General features: G+C 33.0%; 1 protein-coding gene across 1 annotated transcript; it reads left to right on the top strand.

The window, feature by feature from the left end:
* Positions 1-3,340: 3,340 nt before the first annotated feature.
* LOC114306302 (UDP-glycosyltransferase 74G1) lies at positions 3,341-7,456 on the top strand. The gene is made up of 2 exons (XM_028251519.2): positions 3,341-4,293; positions 6,561-7,456. The coding sequence occupies exons 1-2, from the start codon at positions 3,538-3,540 to the stop codon at positions 7,281-7,283; spliced, it is 1,479 nt and encodes a 492-aa protein (XP_028107320.2). The 5' UTR covers positions 3,341-3,537; the 3' UTR covers positions 7,284-7,456.
* Positions 7,457-26,574: the final 19,118 nt, after the last annotated feature.

The raw sequence follows: 26,574 nt of genomic DNA, 5'->3' as shown, positions 1-26,574 counted from the left end.
ATAAATCCGGTATGTTATTTATTTATTTTGTTTGATTTTATTTCAAGTTATTTTATTTACACAGAAGATTGATCCAAGAATAACATCTTTGAATCTATATGCTTCTACGATCTTCTGTGTTCACATCTACACATACATACATCCACATTGACAAGTTAATTTCCCACGACAATTCTCAAGTATAAGAACCAAAGCAAGCAACCAAAACAAGTTCATGCGATTCACACAGATTTGTGAGTGAGCCACACGAATTGCAAATCCACACCCCATCCCTGTCTAAAACATTTCACGTTGCCGCTTCCTCCTCCTCCGCCGATCTTCGCAGATCCACCGCCACCGCTGCGAGATCCAGAGGCTTCATCACTGAGAAGAACTCTGCTCCATCGATCCTCCATCTCGCGTATGCTTTCTCTCTCTCTCTCTCTCTCTATATATGTATATGTATATAAGTATATCTGTGTATCTATAGATCTTCGATTGAAAATTGCAGATTTTGCTAAGAAATCTAATACATTACGGCAATCAATTGGTGAAACCATTAATTTTCATGTTTGATTTTTCTAGAAGTGGTGGAATTTATTATTTTTACACCTTCATTCTCTATAGCTTGGAACAAAATGAAAGATTTGTTCCAACACTAACAAAATCCTAAAAGTTGTAGGAAACATACAGACTCAAGCTTCAACAAAATAAGTAGTTTCTAAACCAAATGTGAGGTGGCTGTTCGTGTCTGTGTATATATGTATGTACTATTACATCTTCACAGTGAGATAGTGAGTGAATTTTATTGGAATCAATAATGTTATTTTTTCTTCCTTGTTTAAGAATAGGCTTATTTCAACATAACATTTTAAAAATAATTTTTAGATCTTTAAAATATTTTTTTTTATTTATGAAATAAAATGATAAATTTATCAATGATAAATAAGATTATTTTACTGGTTTTGTTTGGCAAAAGCTAAATTGGCTAAATTAGCTAATAAAAACAAAATAGGTTAATTTAGTCAATAAGATAAAATATCACAAATAAATCATAATCATTTTACTTTTTTTTTCACAACCATAAAATCAACTATAAAAAAAAAGTCAAAATTGATTATAAATAGAATTTTTTTAATCATGTTAAAATAGCTAAAAAATCAAATTAAAAAAATTTATTCCAAACGAATGTGTGTACGTGGGAATGAGGGGTTTTTATGAGTAATAGAGTATGTGAGTGAGTGAACCAAATCCTTTATTTGTAATTTTTTACAAATCAATATGATAAGCTTTATCAGTGATTAATTTATTACTTTATTACTGAATATGTATAATTTTATTTAATTTATCAATAAACATACACAATTACAACTTATATGTGGATCAATAAATTAAAAATAATATTATTAAACAAGATAAGTATTTTTGAGTTTTATTTTTTGTTAAGTAATAAAAAAAAAATGTGAGAACAGTGTGTGTGGACACGAGGGAGAGTCAGTACTAGGAACGTAGTTTTTCTAGTGGTGACCAGCAGACATGGTGGTAGATTCTGACTAACAACCAAAATGGAAACTAGACAACATATAAATTATTAAGAATAAAAATTTGTGGAAACATCACATTCTGAAGTCTATAACAACTACCTAATCCAAAGTAAAAATAAGAATTAAATGATGCACCACCAAACACTACAACATGTTTCAAGAAGACATTTCTTAATTGTTCTATTTTAAATATATGTTAGAATATGTTTCATATAGTTGATTGGATTGATATTTTGTAACCAATTCTAATATTTCGTTTTTTGTTTTTCTTTGTAGATGGCTTTGTTGCGTGGACTTGTGGATAATCCATATTGGTGTATGGAGAAGAATTTTCACTTTTGTGTAGAACTAATATAATACTTTTGTCGTCCTCAGCTTTTGTGTAGTTCATTATTAATGATACAGAAAACTTTGGGTAATGAATAGATAATGACTGTCGTAGTACATAGATCACCTTTTGTCGTGGTACATAGATACCATTTGTCGGCATACATATAGGACATTTTGTCATGGTCCATAGATAACTTTTGTCGTGGTACATATATCACATTTTGTTGTGGTACATATTACGATGGTAATTTGTGCCATGCCAAATGGTAATTTCACTTGGTAGTAAATGTATTTTTTGTATACGGAGGGCTTTGATTTTTGTATGATATATTTTGTATGGAATTATAATTTTAGTTTAGACAATAGTTGATTTGTATGGACTTTGATATTTAATGTTATTTATTTTTGGTATATGGATGCAGATTGTGGAATGATTGATAGTATGTGTCATTTTGTTTTTATACGTATTACATGTTGCATTGTATGTAGACAGGTTGTGGAGAAATTATAATTTCGCGATAAAACATAATATCATGTTTTTATCGACTAAACAATTAGTAACTAAAAAGAAATTGAGAAAAGACATTTGACGATTAAAAGTTTTGTACAAAAAAAAAAAGACATTTGGCGACTAAAACTTTAGTAGCCAAAAGAAAATTAAACATTTGGTGACTAAAATATTTCGTAGCTAAAAACAAAAAGCTAAATTATAAACATACTTTTGCCGACAAAAATTTTAGTAGCCAAAAATGTAGAACTTTAGGCGACTAAATATTTAGTAGCTAAAAAAGGAACTCTTTGCCGACTAAACATTTAGTAGCCAAAGATGGGGACTTTCGGCAACTCAATTTTTAGTAGCCAAAAAATAACTATTTGCCGACTAAAATTTTAGTAACTAAAAAGGTGGGACTTTAGGCGACTAAAAGTTTGGTCGCCGAAAGGGTCTAATTTTATTTAATGTTCAACCTTTTGGCGACTAAATATTTAGTCGGCAAATGAATACATTTGGCGACTAAAATAATTTTAGTCGCCAATTAGCTTTCCCGACTACTCTTCGGTTACTAATTTTATAACCAAAAAATTTAGTCACTAAAGCCCTTTGGCGACTAAAAATTTAGCCGCAAAAAGTGAAAATTAATAAAGATGGGAATAATAATATGTCATGATATTTTTAGACTATTATATAATTACTTTAAAAATTTTGGACAAAATCAAATTAGTAGGGATATTTTAAAAAATAAAAAATGATATATAAACTCATTTCTAGATTTATTTTCTAAACTTAATAATATGTAAATGATATGATTTGTTGATAATTAGAGAAGACGTAAGAGAGAGTGTTACATTTAATATTGTAATTGATTGTTACATCACTGAATTTAAAAATTAAATATAATTTTTTTGTCTTGAATAATAATATTCTTAAAAAATATTAATTAGTTTGACATAGTCACCCAATCCCCTACGTATGTATTTAAAATTTGAATTTTAAGATAGGTTTTATCTCCTCTCCTATCTAACCTGTTTTGCTTTGGCTAGCTTCCCCTGTCTTGTACTGAAACATCATTGTTAAGTTCATTTTTTTATAACAATAAAGCCAACTTTGCTTACCAAAGCAAAGAAACATGTCATTGCTGATTAACTTCACAAAGAAAGTGTAGTTTCTCCATGGAAATCAGTATTAATGCTTGCACTAGTGCCTCTCTCCAAGGCCAAAAAACCAAAAATAAAAAAAAAAAAATTGAGACTGGAGCAAGTCACCGAGAGTTTGTGTAGAGAGAAATTAATGGAGACACCAAACAGAGCCTACAAAGCCCATGTTCTAGTCCTACCCTACCCTGCCCAAGGGCACATCAACCCAATGCTTCAATTCTCCAAGCGCTTGGTAGCTAGAGGTGTCAAGGCCACTCTTGCCAACAGTGTTTATATCTCCAAGTCCATGCACAAGGACCAAATCAGCACCATCGACACTGACACGTTTTCCGACGGACACGACGATGGCGGCTACGACAACGCCGAAAATCCCGAAGCCTATCTGACCAAATTACGCGACGTTGGATCGCGGACTCTGGCCAGTCTCATCGAGAAACTCAATGGGCTTGGCCGACCAGTCGATGCCCTAATTTATGATGGGTTTTTGCCTTGGGCTCTTGATGTTGCCAAGGAGTTAGGAATACTTGGAGTTGTGTTTTTCACTCAGACTTGTGCTGTCAATAGCATATATTATCATGTGCACGAGGGTCTTCTTTCACTCCCATTTTCACCAGATTCAACTATTTTGTTGCCTGGATTGCCACCACTTGAGTCCTGTGAAACGCCATCGTTTGTGTATGCTTATGGGTTGCATCCAAGTTTCTATGACTTGTTGGTGAATCAATTCAGTAACGTTGATAAAGCAGATTGGGTCCTTTTTAATACTTTCTACGAATTGGAGAAAGAGGTATGCATATCAATTTTTTACTTGGTGTAATTAATATTTCAAAAAAAAAAAAAAAAAAAACCATTCTGTTTGGTTGGAGGATTTGAGGAGGGATTTGAAAAGGGAAAGGGAAAGGGAAAAATTAGGTGAAATGTGAATAAAATATACTTACATTTCACATAATTTCACACACTTTTTCCCTTTCTCTTTCCAAATCACTTCCCAAATCCCCCAACCAAACACAACATTAAATTGTCTAGAATTTTATTTTGAAAACATTTCACATATGATAAGTACTAAAAAAAAAAAAAAATACATAGAATTTGAATATGGTGTTAAAGGGTGTAGGGATGGCAATGGATAACCTACCCTGTGGGTATCCATGGAGACCCAACCCAAATACATGGGTTTTCCCTCTTTTTCTTATCCATTGGGTAGGGTAGGTGATATTCTTTAAATATCCACAGGGGATGGGTTGGGGATGGGTACCTACTAATTTCCCCATATGTTTTTTTTTTTTCTTTTTTTTTTTTTTTTTTTTTTTTTTTTAAGATTCACAACTAAAACTAAATATACATTCAAACTTTTTTCTTTTTTTTTTTTATTTATTTTTTCAGGTTCACAACCAATTTTTTTTTTTTTTTTTTTTTTTTTTTTAAGATCCACAACCAAAGCTAAATATACCTCCAATCTTTTTTTTTTTTTTTTGTAACAAACATAGATTTCACAGTGAAAGCTAAACAAGAGTCTTGAGGGTGAAAGCGAAGATTTCACAGTGATTTCCAATCTTTGTTTTTTTCCAATCTTTTATAGATTTCATAGATTTCCCATATGTTTGTTTTTTTTTGTAACAAACATAGATTTCCAATCTTTTAACAAACATAGATTTCACAGTGAAAGCTAAACAAGACTCTTGTTTAACTTTGGTTGGAGGTATATTTAGCTTTCACATTTTTTGTAACCACATGAACAGACAAACACTGAAAGAGGAAATCTATGTTTGTTACGAAATGTGAAAGCGAAGTCCGTATTAAAAAAGAAAGAAAAAAGATTGAAGGTATATTTAACTTTTGTTGTGAACCTTAAAAAAATAAATAAATAAAAAATAAAAAAATAATAAAAAAAATTGTTAACATTAAATATATTTAAAAAGAAAGAAAAAAGATTGAAGGTATATTTAGTTTTTGTTGTGAACCTTAAATAAAAAAAAAAAAAAAAAAAAAAAGTGGTTGTTAACATTAAATATAAAAAATAAAAATGGGGATTAAAGTGGGTTGGGGAAAATCCATACCCATTAAAAAATGGGGAGGGTGGTACCCATGGGGAATGGGGAATGGGGAATGAGGAAAATTTATTATAGGGGAATGGGGATGGGGAATTAATATCCACCCCATTGCCCCCCATTGCCATTCCTAAGGGTGTGCAAAAACCCACCAACCTGCCTTCACCCAAATCAACTGATCAATTCATATCAATCCGTGTGGTTCAAGAAGATGAGAAGGTTAGATAATAAAAATTAGCCGATTCGTTTGTTTACTTTTAAAGTTTATAAACCTGCCGATGAATTGACCAAAACCGTCTATATATATGTAAAATTATCTTGCATTTGCTCGCAAAAAATATCTCACTAAATCTAATATCATTAATTGGATAACATACATCTCTTATTTTTATTGCATATTTCTCTTCAAATTTGATTGTTTTGTATTTTGATTCGTGAAATATGATTTTGAATAAATAGCATGGTTCGATTATTTTGTGGGTTTTGTATTGGGGTTTGGAATAAAAAATAAATTTTTTATTGATATTATGAAAAAATTAAGATTTAATGTGCTTTGATTTTGTATTTATAACCCACCTAACTTGCTCAAACCATCCTTTTGAAACCGCCAAAATATTTAACCAACCCACAATTTTGATGATGGGCAAGTTGAAAATTTCTCAACTCAATGGTGGTTCTGTAGATGATTTTTCCACAAAGGGTAGTCAAAGTAACTTATGCAAACAACCTTGTGATGATTGAATTTGAATCATTCATTTTAATTTTTTTTTTTTTAAAACTTGTTGTGTGTGCGTGTGAATATGTAGGATTGTAAAATTTATTTTGGTGTTAGTTACATCACACCAAGTCTAAAATCTGTACTAAAGATTAAATATTTAAATTTTGAATACATTTTTAAGTATATTTTTTTTTCTCAGTACATAATATTTTTTTTTGGTTAGATTTTAATATGAATCTTTATTTTGTAACATATCATTGTGGTTTTGATTAAAATGTCTTATATTAGGTGGTAGATTGGATGTCAAAACTATGGCGGGTGAGAACAATAGGCCCAACACTTCCATCCATGTACTTAGATCAGAAACTCAAAGATGACATAGATTATGGCATCAATCTCTTCAAGCCTCACTCCACTGTGTGCATGAACTGGCTAAATGCCAAGCCAAGCGGCTCTGTCGTTTACGTATCCTTTGGCAGCATGGCCCAATTTGAACCCGAACAAATGGAAGAAATAGCATGGGGCTTAAACCAAAGCAATTACAACTTCTTGTGGGTCGTGAGGGCAACCGAAGAAGCCAAGCTACCAAACAACTTCATCAATGACACAGCCGAGAAGGGCTTGGTGGTGACATGGAGTCCACAGCTAGAGGTGTTGGCACACGAGTCAATAGGTTGCTTTGTCACGCATTGTGGGTTCAACTCTGTTCTTGAGGCACTGAGCTTGGGGGTGCCAATGGTTGGTGTTCCATATTGGTCGGACCAAGCTACGAATGCTAAGTTTGTGGAGGATGTTTGGGGTATAGGAATTAGGGCTAAGATGGATGATAAGGGTATTGTCAGGAGGGAAGTGTTGGAGGCTTGCATGAAGGAGGTGTTTGAAGGAAAAAAGAAAAATGAAGTTAAGATGAATGCAATGAAATGGAAAAAATTGGCGAAAGAGGCGCTTGGTGATGGTGGGAGTTCAGACAAGAACATCGATGAATTCGTAGCTGAATTAGTGCGATCCTAATCTCATTAGTGCTTGATTTCATCTTAGTGATGATTAATAAAAGCAGGTTGATGATTGATTGTATTTGCTTATTTGGCAGGAATATGAAACATGATTAAGAAATTACTTTGTTAAGAAAGTTTGCTACATCGTGAACATGATTTATAAATTTTAAATATTTTATATTTTGTTAATTAAATTTTTTGAGTGTGTGATATTGTTGATTGTGGGGATATATTTTCTGAGTACCAACACGTGGCAAGGTGACGCCGACGTGTCAGCCGAGGTGCCACGTGTCCTGGTCGTGACGCCGAGGTGATCTCGGCAAGGCCGAGATTATCTTCGAAGATATCAGAATCCGAGATAAGTGGATAAAGGACAAGAGTCCTAAAATGAAAAGAGAACTCAACCTGGATGAGGGACAAGAGTCCTAGAATGAGAGAAGACTTCAGTTTGTATTAAGATAAGACTCTTAGAGAGTTTATCCTAATCTTACTGAGAGTCCAAGATTAGCAGTAATCCTGAGGCCATAGAAGTTAGGCTTCTAGTAGGACTAGGTTTATGTTGGCTACAAAAGAGAGGCACCCCCATGGGTCTAAGGTATTGTAACAAGCCCGCGGGGGGACCTCGCTACAGCTCGGACTCAACTCTTCGTAGTCACGGTTCTAAGTCTGAACCAAAGAGTCCAAATCCGGCAAATCGTTTTGAGAAAACAGATTTTTGAAAGAAGTGCCAAACATGGACTGCTTTGCCAGATACAGAGTCGCCACCTAAATATTTTATTTTGGGAAATTTAGGAAACCCTGACTCGGTGCCAAAAGGCCACGTGTCCGTCATCACCAAAGTTGCCTCGGCTCGGGAACTTGGGTACGATTGGGGAAGGTCACTTCGTGAGCACCCCCGCTCGCCCGGTCATAGACCGGCCTCTACTAACCATGATATCAATTTTTGAAAACATTGTGAGTTCTTATTCCGGTTATTAGCCTAGGTTACTATGTGATGCGCACAGCATACAAATATAGACTGGATCGTCAGAATTGGAACAAAACATTTCATGTTTGTTTTTTTTGAAAGATGGTTTGCTACTCGCAAGTAGGCTTAAAATGCAAATTTTGCCACCCTCGGGTGGGCTTAGTAAAGATGGTTTTGCCACTATCTAGTGGGCTTAAAACACACATTTGATGATTTATTCCAATCCAGATAACCCAACCTTCACCCACAGGCATTCAGGCAGATATGTCATGCAAGCACATAGCCTCATGGTAAGCATGCTATCATGGCAGTCACTCACACGCATGCAAGGATGCTAAAGCATAAAACTCACCGAGTACTCCAAGCCAAAATAGAAACTACATTAGAAATTATGCATGATCCTAAGTGTACAGAAATGCCTAATGCAACACATGCAAAATGCAACTATAGTAGGCTCGGCTATTCTAAGATGGCATATGAAATGCTACAACTAACATGTATTCAATTTGGTATTGAAAGTACGATGCAGTTAGTATGATGCGCCGAGCCTGGTGCATGCAAAACAGATGAATGATGCAAACATGCTGTCATACTGTATGCTAATTTAAACATGCCCTAATCTAACCATCATAAGCGGATAAATAAAAGGGAGAAAGACGTGGGGTTGGAAGACATACATCACACTCACGCACACTTATTACAGTTATGCCCTCACTCGGAGGGTCCGAATAAATAATACAGTCCAAATATTACAGTCCCCAAAATAAAAGAATATTACAGTCCAAAATATTACATAATTCTAATTAATTAATGAATTAACTAGAAAGCAAATAAACTGGCGTGCAAGCCAGGGATTGTCTTGCTTCTGATGGATGATGCATGTCCGGACTGTCTTGCGCGGAAATCCACCGGAATGCCCCAATTAGCCTCTGTTTACACCTGTTATTCTTGAAAAGCGTGCCAAGTCCCGAAAAGTTGCTGATTCTTGGTTTTGCTGCAACAGAGAGCAGGAAAGGGGCATAGCAATGTATTTGCACAAATATATGCATGTCTCGATCCTCGTGCCACCAATCACGCATACCGAGGCATGATGGCAGAGGAACCGAAATGCACAACTCAATATAGGATGAATGCACATGAAACTACAGCTAAAACCTAACTCCATCATGGATAATCCGGAGTGTCGGTGACTGGGGAATTGAGACACATTCCGTCACTCGGAGTACGAAATGTACCTCGTTTCCCGTGCCCGGACTAACTCCTATTCCGGACACGATGCAATATGCATGATATGCATGAAATGCAACTAAGATACAATCCTAACATACTCAATGCTATGAAAATGAGATGCCTCGAAATGCGTGCACACGGGCACGCAAACCGAGAAAATGATATGTCTCGAAATGCGTGCACGCGGGCACACAAATCGAGAAAATGATATGTCTCGAAATGCGTGCACGCGGGCACGCAAACCGAGAAAATGATATGTCTCGAAATGCGTGCACGCGGGCACGCAAACCGAGGCGATGATATGTGTCTCGAAATGCGTGCGCGCGGGCACGCAAACCGAGGCGATGATATGTGTCTCGAAATGCGTGCGCATGGGCACGCAAACCGAGGTAATGGTAAATGCAGTGAAAATGAGATGCCTCGAAATGCGTGCACACAGGCACGCAAACCGAGGCAATAACAGATGCAACGAAAATGAGATGCCTTGAAGTACGTACACACGGGCACGCAAACCGAGGCGATGACAGATGCAACGAAAATGAGATGCCTTGAAGTACGTACACACGGGCACGCAAACCGAGGCGATGACAGATGCAACGAAAATGAGATGCCTTGAAGTACGTACACACGGGCACGCAAACCGAGGCGATGACAGATGTGATGAAACATGGCAAAAATGATAAGTGGGCTTATACCAACATGAGTGAGCCTCAGCCACACTCACATCGGATGCCGATGGCAGAAAATGAAGTGCCTCGAAATACGTGCACACGGGCACGCAAACCGAGGCAATGGTAAAGTGCGATGAAACATGGCAAAAATGATATGCAAGCATGCTAATGGAATTTCAGCAACAAAATATGGGGGAAAACAGTCCCGAAATGAAGCGAAATGACATGAAATGCAAGGAAATGACCCGAAATGCAACATTAGGCATCCGAAATGGCCTATAGCCATACTAAACATGCACAACATGGACATGCAATGCAAAGACAGAAGCTAGACAGTCCCAAAATAAGCACTTTTCCAGTTATAAACATGGCCAAATAGCAAATATAGGTATGGCAAAAATAGCATACAAGAATAGGGGCCAAGATAGGGGTAATGAAGCAAGTGGTATAAGCTAAACCCAAACTGAAAAATTTCCTTCTACAACACTGAAGATGGACCAAAAATATGAACATTTACAGTATATGGCAGCCTCAAAATCAGTATACAAACATGCTAAAAATATGATGCAAAATAAGGCTCAAAAGGTGCTAAAACATGAAGTGTATAAAATAATCACCAAACAGAAAAAAAGTGTGAATGAAACATGAAGTATAGGCCAAAATAAGACCACTTTCAGTTCGGACCAAGGTCCAAAAACAGAAACAAAGAGGGCTACTAATTTATGCAAAAATGGGGCCAAATAATGGATATAACTACAAGTGACACATGGAGGCACCAAATGGTGAGGGGCCCTTCAACAATGTTGAAGAAGGGCCCAAAATAAGCACATTTACAGATTACAACATGCTCAAAAACAGATTACATATAGGCTAAAAATAGCATGCAAAATGTTGACATACAAGAGGGTCAATGAAGCAAGTGCATCATGGAGGGCTCAAACAGGGTTGAGCCCTTAATGAAAAGTGAAAATGAGCTCAAAAGAGGGCCACTTTCAGTTATGGCCGGAGCTCAACACAAAAAGCATGCATGGCTTACATATTGATCAAGAAAAAGGGTCAAAAGGGTCAAAGTATTACTTACCCTTGAAGATCAACACTTTTGTTGCTTCTTGGATGGATTTGCAGCTTCTTTAGCCTTCAAGAATCCTTCCTTGTTGCTGGAAATGAGATGGTGGTGGTAGAGCTTGGTGGTGTAAAAGGAATGATGGTTAGGGACTTAGGGTTTTTTCAAGAATTGAGAAGGAAGAAGATGGAGTTGGCTATGGAAGCTTGAAGATGAAAGTTTCTAACCCTTGTCAAGAAGGACCTCAGCTGGTTATATGGACAAGAAGATGGGTGTAAAGGTGGGGCCAAAAGGAGGCAATCTTTCCCCACAAAATATCCCCGAATTGGGATATTTTCTGGGGGGAAACAGCTGGACAGCTGTAAAGCACACACAGTGAGGAAGCAGGCCGGCCCATTGCTTTGGCTGCAGGTGGCTGGCCGGCCACCCCCCCTAGCCGGCCGGCTAGGGGTCAAAAGGTTCAATCAAATTTGGTGGCCGGCCACCACATGGTGATGTTCCCCTAGGTCTCCTCATCACAACCATGTGGTTCAAAGTCCAAGAAAATGGGTCCAAGGGGTTCAACATTGGCTCGGAAAGAGGGGTTCAAAAGGGTCAATCAACATTAATGGCCGGCCACCACTTTTTAGTGGCCTCCCATGTGTGTACATCACAAATATGTGGTTGAAAGTTCGAGAAAATGGGCCCAAGGTGTTCAACATTGCAGTTAAAGAGGAGGGGCAAAAATGGAAAGAAAAATTAGTGGTCGGCCATGGGTTTTTAGGAGCCTCCCAGGTGTGTAGATCACAGATATGTGGTTGAAAGTTGGCAACACTAACCCTAGGGTATTCAACATTAGCCCGGAAGTGCGAAAAACGGGCGTCGGGAGGCTCCGGAGGAGAGATAACTGGTTGCTGCAACAATTGCTGGCCTCCCACCCTTCAGTGACCTTCCTGGTGATAAAACAGAGGTACCTGCCAAAAATGAACGAAAACCGATGCAAAACGAATGTTCGGGGGCCAAAACACGCAGTTCGGGGCCTCGGAAACTGCCCGTTAAACACCGAAAGTGGCGTTCGGCCACGAAGTGGGTTTCTCAGACCCCAGTGTCCCTCAAAATGGATGAAATAAGATGTATGCCAAAAATCAGAGCAATAGGAGATGGTTAAGCGGTCCCGAACCGAGGCACACGGCCTGACGGCTCCGAAAACCGGGAACCGGACTCCGAAATGGGCAAAATGGCCTACGCCCACCAAATGTAGCCTACGGACATTTGAGAGATGGTCTACGAGACCTCTCCCTCCCTTCAGGAAAAGAAACAGAGAAAACCGAGTCTGGTTCGCAAACCGAGACAAGGCACAGAAAAGGGTTCGGAAGTCCGGAGGCAGGGCTTACGGCCGCGACTCTGAAACTTCTGAACGAGCACATTATGCAACATCACCAAGTGCTCAATTGGCGACGTCTGAGTCTTAAGGTCGGTCAAAAATGGGGTGTCTACAGGTATGCTTTTGATACTCAAGCTTGCGAGTTTAGCCCTTGATTTATCTTTGAGAGATATACTGACTTGATCGTCGGAGTGCCCCCGGGTGGACGAACCACTGCCGGAATCTTCTCTTTCTGTTGCAGGTTAGCCAGGTGCCATCTATTCTGCCGGTGCTCTCCAGCTGGTTACTAAGCGGGTAGTGTGGTCAGAAAATCACTCACACAATTTGGCACCGTCTGTGGGAAAGAAAGAAGAATAGATGGCCAATAAAAGAAAGAATAATAGATGGCCAATAAAAGAAAGAAGAATAGATGGCCAATGACAGACAGAAGGATCAGACTGGAGACAACGCTCCTGCTGGGAATGGGAGATTTATCAACCTCGACGTTGAAGGGGACAACAGCAACACAGAAACTCGTGACCAGAGTCATGGAGTGAAAGACGCCGGCCAGAAAGATGACGCACCAGAGACAACAGATCGAAGCGGATACTACAACGAAGATGACCTCCAGGTATGGAAGGATAGATACTTGCGGAGGAATGAAGACCCTTCTAGAATGGATACAAAGACAGGGGGCATGAGCGCTCCCAAGGAGATAACATTCAAGTATAGAAGAACTCATCTTGAGTGAGCAGATCTCGGATTCCAGATCCTGGATCCCGAATCCGAGAAGACATGATCTCAGCCTAGACAAGTAGGCCCGAGAAGACGAGAGCTCAACCTAAGTGAGCAGATCTCGGGTTCCAGATCCCGGATCCTAGAAGACATGATTTCAGCCTAGATAAGTAGGTCCAAGAAGAGAAGAGCTTAACCTGAGTGAGCAGATCCAAGATTCTAGCAGAACAAGATCTCGGCACTCAGGTCCGAAAAGAGAAGAGCTCAGTGAGCAAATCTCAAATCTCAGAAGATAAAAAAGAAAACACACAAGGTTGGACTGCAGTTAGCCAAGTTGAAGACCTTTTATAAGGTTCGCAAAGGAGTATGTGGAAGCCATGTAGGGGGCAGAGAGAAGAAAAATATGTTTACCATTTGTTGAAATTTGTAGCAATTTACAAGTTGAAGTTAAGCCGAGATTATTGTTTATCTTCACTTGTTGAAATTTGTAGCAATTTACAAGTTGAAGTTAAACCGAAGTAATGCTTAACGCTTGTTGAAATTTGTAGCAATTTACAAGTTGAAGTTGAGCCGAGATTATTGTTTATCTTCACTTGTTGAAATTTGTAGCAATTTACAAGTTGAAGTTAAACCGAAGTAATGCTTAACGTTTGTTGAAATTTGTAGCAATTTATAAGTTGAAGTTAAGCCGAGATTATTGTTTATCTTCACTTGTTGAAATTTGTAACAATTTACAAGTTGAAATTAAACCGAAGTAATGCTTAACGCTTGTTGAAATTTGTAGCAATTTACAAGTTGAAGTTAAACCGAAGTAATGCTTAACGCTTGTTGAAATTTGTAGCAACTTACAAGTTGAAGTTAAGCTGAGATTGTTATCTTCATTTGTTGAAATTTGTAACAATTTACAAGTTGAAGTTAAACCGAAGTAATGCTTAACGCTTGTTGAAATTTGTAGCAATTTACAAGTTGAAGTTAAGCCGAGATTATTGTTTATCTTCACTTATTGAAATTTGTAACAATTTACAAGTTGAAGTTAAACCGAAGTAATGCTTAACGCTTGTTGAAATTTGTAGCAATTTACAAGTTGAAGTTAAACCGAGGTCATGTTTAACACTTGTTGAAATTCTGTGTGAATTTACAAGTTGAAGTTAAACCGAAGTAATGCTTAACGCTTGTTGAAATTTGTAGCAATTTACAAGTTGAAGTTAAACTGAGGTCATGTTTAACACTTGTTGAAATTCTATGTGAATTTACAAGTTGAAGTTAAACTGATGTGATATTTAACACTTGTTGAAATTCTGTGTGAATTTACAAGTTGAAGTTAAACCGAGATGATATTTAACACTTGTTGAAATTCTGTGTGAATTTACAAGTTGAAGTTAAACCGATGTGATATTTAAACACTTGTTGAAATTCTATGTGAATTTACAAGTTGAAGTTAAACTGAGATGATGTTTAACACTTGTTGAAATTCTGTGTGAATTTACAAGTTGAAGTTAAACCGAGGTCATGTTTAACACTTGTTGAAATTCTGTGTGAATTTACAAGTTGAAGTTAAACCGATGTGATATTTAACACTTGTTGAAATTCTGTGTGAATTTACAAGTTGAAGTTAAACCGAGTTGTATCGGAAGAAGATTGGTTTAACACTTGTTGAAATTCTGTGTGAATTTACAAGTTATAATTAAACCGAGATTATGATAAAGGAAGATAGTTTAACACTTGTTGAAATTTTGAAAAAATTTACAAGCTGAAGTTAAGCCGAGGTTATGATAAAGGATGATGGTTAAACACTTGTTGAAATTTTTGAGAAAAATTTACAAGTTAGAGTCAAGTTCAAGCAATATCTACGTACTTGCCGAGACTACCAGGTTGTCAAAACTTGAAATATGGAAAATAAAGTCTTGATAGAAGACATTGAGAAAGTGACAAGTCCTAAGCAACACTTGTGAAAATATTTGTTACAATATTTTCAAGTGTTAGGACAAGGCCGAGATAAGCAAGATTAGAAGTTGTGACAGAGGTATTTTACCCGAAGAGATTGCACAGTCAAGGTGTACTTTGAAGACATGCAAATTATTCTAAGTATAGAATCATACAAGAGTAGAAAAAAGAAGACATACATTCAAAGAAGAAATCAGAGAAATGCATTTAAAGAAGAAAGAAGGCACTTCGGCTTGAATATTGAAAAATAAATTATTTAGACTGCAAAAATGGCACGTCGGCCGGATTAAAAGCATTCAGAGACGGACAAAGTACAAGGTACAAGGTACAAAAAGGAAACAAAACTACTTGGCATCAATGGCAAGATATAGAAGACAGTTGGGAAGACTTCTTAGTAGCCTTCTCGACCTCGAGCTCAGCATCGATCTCCCGAAGAGTTTGATCAAGGCTCTTCTCGGCGATTGGCACCTCGGAGTTTGAAGGCAAGCATTGAAAGCAAGAATCTGGAAAAAGACACAGAAAACAGAAACAAGAATGTAATTCGTAATCAAGAATGGTGATGAAGCTATCAGGAAATCAAGACAAAAAGATTGTACAAGTGTGTCAAGCTAAGAACAGTGGCAGAAATCAACAGATGTGTGAACAGTGTGTATTCAAGAAGATGATTTGGAAACAACAGGTAAAACAGCAATAGTGATTAACAATAAAGCAGAGCTTCTTGGAAAGCAACAAGAAATAAAACCAGAAGGAACAGTGGCTTACCAGAAAAAGGGAAGCCGGAATGAGAATTGCCGAAGTCTGACAACAATGACAGAATGACGTAAGCTTCACCGGAGGAGAGGAACGAAGACAGTTGCAGAAGCTTGAAAGCTTGGAACAATGACGGATTTAAGCAAAAGAGCTAGAAAGAGAAAAAGCTAGAGGATTGAATGAAAAAAGAGAAAAATAGTCAAGAAGACGACAAAATTCAAGAATAAAGCCAAGTGCACAGGCACTAAGTAAGTATGTGAAGAACAAGAAAGTAATGACCCAGACACGATGCTAGCAACAGAAAGTGGATATGACAAGAACAGTGCTAGGCATTCAAACAATTCAAAACTTGAAGATAGACGAAAATAGAAGGCAACAGATGGCAAGTAAACAGATTCAGAAGAGTTATGAAAGATTGAGCTTAATAGCAAGTAAAGAGTTTATGAACCTACCAAGTGAAATGAACGCCGATTTGAAAATCGCCGAAGTCAAATAGATGACTGGAAATCGGGAACTCACTAGAGAGTGTGAGTGGAGCAGTTGCAAAGCTCTTGGAGTTTACAAATTAATGGAACCAGAACCTCGGCTAGGAGGTGCGATTTCAAGCAGCTTGGAAAGCATGAAACTTGATTCTTGACACCAGTGGACAGTAAAACTTTGAGGTCGGCGAGTTTGATCTCGGACAGAGGGCCACAGATGAACGAACAGTGTAGGTTCCATCACCTCAGAATGCCGAGGTAATAGAACCTAGGGGGCAGTTGTGGAAATATATTTTTTGAGTACCAACACGTGGCAAGGTGACGCCGACGTGTCAGCCGAGGTACCACGTGTCTTGGTCGTGACGCCGAGGTGATCTCGGCAAGGCCGAGATTATCTTCGAAGATATCAGAATCCGAGATAAGTGGATAAGGAACAAGAGTCCTAAAATGAAAAGGGAACTCAACCTGGATGAAGGACAAGAGTCCTAGAATGAGAGAAGACTTCAGTTTGTATTAAGATAAGACTCTTAGAGAGTTTATCCTAATCTTACTGGAAGTCCAAGATTAGCAGTAATCCTGAGTCCATAGAAGTTAGGCTTCTATTAGGACTAGGTTTATGTTGGCTACAAAAGAGAGGCACCCCCATGGGTCTAAGGTATGCTTTTGATACTCAAGCTTGTGAGTTTAGCACTTGATTTATCTTTGAGAGATATACTGACTTGATCGTCGGAGTGCCCCCGAGTGGACGAACCACTGCCGGAATCTTCTCTTTCTGTTGCAGGTCAGCCAGGTGCCATCTATTCTGCCGGTGCTCTCCAGCTGGTTACTAAGCGGGTAGTGTGGTCAGAAAATCACTCACACATTGATTAATCTTAAGAATCACAATGAATATGAACCTGACAAACTTGTCCTAATGGTGATATCTTCCCTCATCTATGAGATTTTAAGTAAATTTTGATAAATTCTAAAAAAAATAAAATAATAAAAAGATATGGGAAAATTTTTTAATATAAGATTAGCCATTAGTGAATACGTACATCTTCAGTTCACTACAAACTCTAGAATTTTAGCAAGTTGAATGATTACTTGGGGAGAAAATAGATAAGCTCACCTATCAAATTCTCTAATCATCACAAGTTAAAATAAAGGGTCCAAACCCAAAACATAAGGGTGGAAATTAATCCAAGTTTTGAGTATTATATATTTGTTTATTTATAATGATTATAAAATTTTCATGTCTTTTCATATGTGAACAAGTCATGTTGGTCTTGAAAGAATGTGTCCGTGATATTTCAACTTTGAACTTATGGAAAAATGCCAATTTGCGTAGTAAATTGTTAATATTCTAATTTATATAAAAATAAAATAAAGTAAAATAAAAATCATAGGTTTACTACACCACCTAAATCAATATGTTTTTCTCGGGGAGCTTATTGTTCTAAGGATTTCAAATGCAAGTTCAAAACCATGTCGTGGCCAAAAAAAACAAAAAAGAAAAAAAAATGGATAAATTACATTAGTAGTTTCTTAGATTTTGTTTATTATATTATTTTAATTATTTTAATTTTAATTAGTTCAATTTTGATTCATAATTTTAAAGTTTTTGACAATTTAATCCAATTGGTAATATTGATTAGGATTTTTAAAGGAAAAAATAATTATAGAATTGGTTGAGATTAACTAATTGAGTTGAACAAGTTTACAATTTTGTTAATAAAAACATAATACATGCTGCTTATGTACATATTTTTTTTATCAAAAAATATTAATAATTATAATCACTTGGGTAAATTAAAAAAATTATTAATTTAATATTACAATCGAATCAATTAAAATTATGAAATCAAAATGATATAAGAATGAAAATATGGACACTAAAAATGGAATTTGCCCAAAAAGAAAACAAAGAGAAGACAGAGTAGGGCAGCTCTGACCCACCTCTTCACCTTAGGTTCCTGTTTCCTTCTCTCTTTCTTATGATTCTTCTCTTACAACCATGGAAATTAGAGCACGATTTGCATTGGTTTTTATGTTGTGGAAAATGTAGTAAAGTGAGTGTTGTGGAAAATGTTCTAAAAATATGAATTTGTGTCATTGATCATAACTAAGTTAGGCCGTAACTAACATCATTTTCGACAAACCAAAAATTACTTTGGTCATAACTAGAGCCACTACAATGATCATTCATTGGTTTAAAACATCACTTTAAAATATAATCAAGTATTATAATAGAACTTAATAAATTTTGATTTTACAATTTACATAACACTAGTTTATAATCATTACTAAGCCTCCGTTTGGGAAGTGAGTTGGCTTTTTTGGCTATTTTAGCCTAGGCTAAAAAGCTTAGTTTGGGAAGAATTTTTAATTTTTTTGGCTTTTTTGACTTTTTTTTGTAAGAGAAGAATGTAATGATTATGGATTAGATGTGATGTTTTGTTTTTTGTGACTAAAATAGCCTATTTTGTCTTTTGTGACTAAAATAATCAAAAAAAATCCGGAAAAACCCTTCCCAAACGGACCCTAATTTACATCATCACTTACCAGTGCCAACCCAAGTAGAAGGCCCCATTAATGTAATGCCTATATATAATATATTCTATATTCTATATTTTTGCAAATTTGCCCTACAAATAATAGATTCAATGTCACAGGCTTTGGGGATGAACCAGGAAACTAAAATTTTGCGTTAATCACATGACTGTTCAATTTTTAAATTCAAAATCTCTTTCAATTTTTAGATTTTGAATTCAATTGGACTCTTCACAATCTTATTTGCTGGAAGGAAACAATTTTATACATGTGCATCACGTGCCACCATTTCTAATATATATATATTTGTGAGTCTTGTTAACGAGTATTGTCGAAATATTTGTTAATAAAATTTAAAGTGGTTGTGCTTTTTTTATGACACACTTTTGTAATTCAAATTTCTTGACAAGTGTCTTCTTAACGAGTTTAGAGCAACCATTAACAAAATTCATACTTTTTTAAATGCTTGTTTGGTAAATCTCAAGCTTTTTCATTGTTACAAGTTATATTTATTTTTGAAAAAATTAAAATCACTTGATGGTTTAGAAATTTGTTTTTCATATACGAATAAAAAGAAAAAGAAGTTTGTTTTTCAAATGGAGATTTGTAATAGCATATTACATTAAAAATTTTAGATTCTTTTTCAAAATGCATGTATTGCTTACAATATATTTTATCAATAATACATGTAACAAATTGTTTATGCAGAAACAAAATTCAATATATATATATATATATATTTTTGCTGGGAATTTTTTTGGGATAAAATCTACTATGTCACAAGAAATATTAAAAATTGATAAAAATTTCAAAAAAAAAAAAAAAAAACATTATAAACACCTCATTACCAAAATTTAATTAGTTATTTTGCATCACAAAAAGAATTTTTTTATGAAACTAAAATATTTAAAAATTTAGAATAAATTATAAAAAGAAAAAAAATAAGGTTGGTAACAAATCTAATCTTAATTTTTTAATTGTTCCAATTAAAATTTTAAACTTATAACATGATATAAATTCTATCCATCACTTTAAGGGACAATTTAGATAATTTAAATAATTGGATAAGCTGCCTCCTTTATATTTAATCAATTTCTCACTTAGGTTCTTGAAATTTTTTTTTCCCACTTTGCTTTTTATGTTTCAATTTTTTTTTTTTCAATTTACTCTTAAAGCTATTTTCTATTCAATTTTTTTTTAAAAAAAATCTCATTAACTATCACATGGTATAAAAAATATATATTATTATATTAAAATTTAAGTTTGTATAAGATATGTGAGTCATATCTGATAAAATTTTTATATGCCACGTACCTTTTAATATATGTCATTTTCTGGCTAATCTTGGAGATAAGTTGACTTTTGAAATAAATTTAAAAAAAAATTCTTAAACATGAAAGGCGAGAGTAAACAAAAAAATTTATAGATCAAAATGAGGAAATGATCAAACATAAAAGATGCTAATCTTGGACATAAGTTGACTTTTGAAATAAATTTAAAAAAAATTCTTAAACATGAAAGGCCAGAGTAAAAAAAAAAAATTTATAGATCAAAATAAGAAAATGATCAAACATAAAAGAGATAAAGTGTAATTTACCTAAACTAATTTTTTTCCCTTCATTACTATTGATGATACCCACCATCACTACTCCCCTTCCTCAGGTTACTTCCACCCCTCTCCTTGCTTTTCCAGTCCATAGTCAGTGATTCCCTCTATCCAGTACCACCGACGAAAATAATTAAATTATCTAAATTTTCATTATTTTACTATTATCTAAATTATCATTATTTTACTAGTTATAACTAATATATAGTTAGAATTGATATCATTTTAAAAATTAAAATTTAAAATTAAAATAATTAAAAATTTAATTTGTTACCAGGTCATATCTTAAAATGTTGGGATGCCCCTCTCACTTACGTATGATATGTAACGTGTGCATACTTGAGCTGGCAAAGGCGTGGACTTTTACTATCTTAGATAAATTATAAATACAATTTTTGAGTTTTGTTTAAAATAAAGATTATTTTTTGTAATTTAAAAAATTATATATATTTCTTGTCAAAATTTTTTATTTAATAAAATTAATTAAAAAAAATAAAATTCATAATTACTCTTTTATATAATAATAAAATTATTTAAATTATTAATTGAAACATATTTCTAATATCATTAAAAATTATTAATTGATTTCATGCTTTATTAATAAAAAGGTCATTTGTTATGAAATTAGAAATCTTATGGGGTGGAACGTAATTTCCAGAACCACAGAAAGTGATTCATATTTTAATCAAATTTCAAGGATATATTTGTAATTTATTCTTTAAATTTTATTCTTTGGAACAAAATTTATATAAAATATACTCTTTAGGATTTGCTTAAAATGCGAATTGCTCTTTATAATTTTAAAAATTACATTTCGCTCATTCAAATTTCTAATCATATAACAAATGACTTATTTTATTAATAAATCATTAACTTAATTGATAAATTTTAATAATGTCAGAAATATATTTCAATTAATAATTATGATAATTTTAGGATAAATTATTCTTTGCCCCTTTATGTTTAGTCACTTTCTCAATTTGGCCCTTAAAATTTATTTTTCCCCACTTTGACCCTTCATGTTTCAAGTTTTTTTTCAACTTACTCCTAAAACTAATTTTGTTAAAAATTAAATAGAAATTACACATTGATAATCACATAACATAAAATATTTTTATTATATATAACTCACATCTCTAGTATAAACTCAAATATAATAATTTTTTTTTTGTGTTATGACAGTTATTATGACATTGTCTATCTAATTTTGAACATAAATTAATTTTAGAAATAAATTGAAAAAAACTTGAAACATAAAGGGTTAAAGTGGGAAAAAATAAAATTTAAGAATCAAAGTAAGAAAGTGGCCAAATATAAAGAAGGCAAAGTGTAATTTACTTATAATTTTATTATTACATAACAAAGTAATTATGAATTTTATTAAATAAAAAATATTAATAAGAGAGTATTTATAATTTTAAAATTTATATTTTAAACAAACTTCATAAATATATTTATAATTTCAAAAAATGTTTCATGCTCCCTTTTCCCCCACCCCCTTTGACCTCCTCTCTCTCTCATTGGTTACATTTTCTTTTTCTTTTTTCTTTTTTCTTTTTTCCTACTCCTCCAATCACCCCGCCACATGATTTCTCATTTCAATAATTGAAAGGAACACTTGACCAAGCAATTGAGATTAGGACCAACTTGATAGTTTGATGTGTACGGACAGTGTCCTTCAAATATAATTGACAAATAATAAAGATTTTAAAATTATTTGACATCCAAATAACTTGTGGTTTGAGATTATTCTAAAAAATAAAAATAAATAAATAAAAAAAACAATGTCGGTAATGGTTGATAAAATTTTAAGAAATTTTATATTAAAAAATAACAACTACAAAATGACCTCATAGAAATAAGAGCCTCATCATATGCCTGACTTAAATGTTTGAAAATTTTGACAAAAATGCAAGAATTATTTACACTAGTTGCGGACAGTTTATAAATGAAAAAAATGAATAGAGATTGTTTATGGAGTTAATTTAATTTTTTTCACTTGGGCAATTTTATCACTGTTTATAATAGAAATGTGTTCACACCAACTTAATTACATTCTCTATAATATTATAAATAAATATGTTATAAAAAAATGTCTAGCCCTTTAATGATGTCAATAAGAAGCCTTAAATGTTAAAAGATTTATAAGCTCAATACATTTTTTTATATATATTTCAAAATACTTTCACACATTTCAATAATTTTACATACTTTTTACACAAATTTTCAATACTAAAAAGTTATTTGGGATGATCTAAATAAAAATATTTTTTGACTTTTTATAAAAAAATATATATAGAAAAATAAATAGATGATGTGATCTAAATAAGTGCATTTATTTAATTTATGTCAAAATGCCAAACAGCAGTCTTTAAAATTTTTAGAGGAATGAGAATATCACTTATAGAAATTATATTATTAGTGATAATTTTTTTTTTTTGTCAATGTTATTGATGTGTTTAGTAGCTTTATGAATTCTATACAAGAAAATGATAAAAATTTAAATACTATAGACTTAATTATTAATTTTTACTCTTTAATAAATTAATAACATTCTCCTAACAATGTAAAATTCTAGTGATAGAGTGGAGAAATAAAACTATGAAGTAGTTTGAGAACGTGAACCTATTTGAATAGGTAAGCAAGAGTCTATTCCAAATATTAAAATAATAAGGACACATAACTATATTATCATTCCTCCTCAGTATCTGTCGTCCAAACTGAGGTAGCACTTAAATGTTTACGAGGAGCGGTTGACAGTTCAATTTTTCCCCAAAACTAATCTAATAATTAAGAACAAATTTTTTTCACGAAAAAAAATTTTTAGCCTTGATTTTCAACTCATCAACCCCAACTCTTTGGGGGTTTTTTTTTGCAAAAAATTATCACACAAGTCAAGAAGATTACGTGGTCATGTGTCCATCGAATGATATATTTCTTTGCTATTGGTTGGACATAGAAGGTTAGAGTATCTCCAATGAAACTCTCAAAATACTTGTCAAAGTTATAATTTAGCAATAGTGATAAAAAGTGGATCTCCAATGACTTGCTATTTTACTTGTCAAAGATGGCATGTCATATATGTTCTCAAATTTGACAAGTAAAATAGCAATTGTCAAACATGTCATATCAGCAAATATGAACATATTTGTGACTCCAAATTTAGTTGAAAAAACAGAATTGAAACAGTAGAAGACTAAGTAATTTTTCATATTTAATTTTTCAAATTGAATTATATTTTTTTTCTCTAATTTTTCAATTTTTTTATTTTTTATATTTGTCTAATGGGGAATAATATAAATATATAATTTTTTTTTACAAATAGTTAAAAAAAAAGTCATAAAAGACAAAAAATAAACAAAAATAAAATCGCAAAAAACTCTATATCCAAACAATACCTACAAACTTGGAGGGAAAGTTGGTTGAGAATTGCCAAAATAGCAAGTGACTATTGGAGTATCATTACTATAATTTGACAAAATAATACTATTCATTGCCATATTATAATAATAACCATTGGAAATGCTCTTAGAAAAACAAAATAATTACTCATTTTGGGGGGTTAGGGTTTCATTTTCTTCATGTTCCATCAACATATATAAGCCCATGTCTGTTTGCTATTGGATTTAAAGGCCCAAGATTACTTAGGCCTAGAAGTAGCCATATATGCATCTCCTTTATTTCAATGGAGAATTTCAAAAAAGTGAAAAGTAAAAAAAGAGGTCCAATTAATGAAGGTATAAGATTTATTTATATAATTGAATACATAAATCATTTACACCTTCATTATTTTGTAATTATTTTTTAAATAATACTATATGCACTAATTAATATACTAACTAGTATACTAATTGATGATGTGACATAATTTAAGAGGATTTTAGTATTTGTAATGTGATTAATGAGTGGAATTAATAATAATATCATAACTAGTGTTGGTGCATTAGTTAGTACACTAATTGATGCATGTAGTACCACTGTTATTTTTTCACTGTCCACTTTTTTGATATTCTCCCATTAATTTCGAAAAATTCTTGGGTGCAGATAGGGTACCATGTGGCATGCCACATGATACCTTCAACCAATCACAAACACCAATCTCTTATATAATCTCCCTATCACCCAACACATAAATGTTGCCCTCGCTCTTTCAACCAATGACAGAAAAAATCTGCACTCAAAAATTTCTCATTAATTTCAATCTCATTTTCTGGAGTTGGGCCTTAAGGAAGTCCATCTATGATTGTTATTGGGCCTGATCATATGATCCTGCTTCGAGTGTAATGCACGCTCCTGAAAGGAGCGTGGTGATATCATTTCCGAATCAATGAGCTCACCGACGCGCACGACACGACCTGGCCTGTTTTTGTGGGCCCACAACGACACAAACTAGACACAGCTTTCAGGATTTAGCCACGTGGCATATAATATTTGTCATTATTTTCTATCTGTCTGTATCACATTAAAAATTTCTTTCGAAAATTTACTTAAAAAATTCATGAATTTTTTTTACAGATAATCCTCGTTTCGGATTTAAGATTTTAATTAAAAAATTAGAACGTTATTATAAATTATTATATTATATTTTTATTTTTTTAATATTTTTTTATAAAAAATTAAAAAATTAATTAAAATAATCAATTCTTAAATAAAATAAATTGTAATTTTATTTCATTATATTTTTTAGAGATTCTAAATATATGTATATTTTAGTATACTATTATTTTATTAAATTTTTATTTTTAAATGTGATAATAAAATATTATTATATTATATGCATTCTTATCTCAGTGAACGTTTGTTAAATGTATCATTTTTTTTAAAATATGATAATGAAATATTTATGCACTATTAAATTTTTGTCAAATGTATCTTTTTGAAAATGTAATAATGGGATATTTATGTACTATTGTCTTATTAAATTTTTATCAAATGTGTACTCTATTATCTTATTAAACTTTTACCAAATGAGTAATTTTTCTTAAAATGTGACAATGAGATATTTGTGTACTATTGTTTTGTTATAGTTTTGCTAAATGTGTTATTTTTAAAAGAAATAATTACCTAAAAGTTCTATTTACAATTATTATGGTAGCTCAAGTCCTATTTAAGATTTTTAAACCAATAAATCCTATTTAATAAAACTGAGAATAATATCAATTTTTTTTTTAATTTTTAAAACTAAGAACATTGTCAATTTTGCATAATAATGTTCTAGATAATTGTTTCACTAACTGATGAAAAAAACAGAGTATGAGATTAAACAATTTTGCCCTTCTACTTATTGGTTTGATTCAACTATCCAATAAAACCGAGAACATTAACAACTTTTTTCATTTTTAAACTGAGATTATTATCAGTTTTTTCATTTTAAAAGTTTTTTTTTTTTTAGTTTTGTACATCAATGTTCCATCATCATGCTTTTTTTATAGACACAATTTTTAGTTTTTTCAATTTTTTTTTTTTTGCTCATAATTTTTTTTTCCCTCTAGTTTTTTTCAATTTGGAAGTTGATATTTTAAAGTTTTGAAAATCAAAATAAATGTCAAATTATTATGTTTCTTTATAGATAATGATGAATAATAATTATTTAAAGGATAATTTCGACTATTAAAAATTTAATGAGACTTTAAGGTTCAAAAAATCTTAGTTGAGACTTAATGGAGTATAAGTTTATAAATTAATATTTGTGTGTAAATATCCCTTTTTAAAATGAAACAATGAGCATTATTATAATGTGTGCACTATTATCTTATTACCTTTCCAAATGTGAATAAGGATTTACGTGATCACTTATGGGACTAAATGGTCTATAAATCATGGATATAAGATTTATTAGTAAATGCGCAATTTCTTTTCAAGTTAAATTTAACAAACTTAATTTTTATTTATTTATAAAAATATTTTAATTTTTTTTTAATTTATAAAAATTATATTCTATTATTATAGTAGTTTTTTACTAGTTTAATTCTTTTTTTTAGGTAATAA

Source organism: Camellia sinensis, chromosome 7 (genome assembly GCF_055761805.1).
Source record: "Camellia sinensis isolate YWXY chromosome 7, ASM5576180v1, whole genome shotgun sequence".
NCBI lineage: Eukaryota > Viridiplantae > Streptophyta > Magnoliopsida > Ericales > Theaceae > Camellia > Camellia sinensis.
Note: the sequence above shows the minus strand (reverse complement) of the source record. Positions and strands in the feature narration are given on the sequence as shown.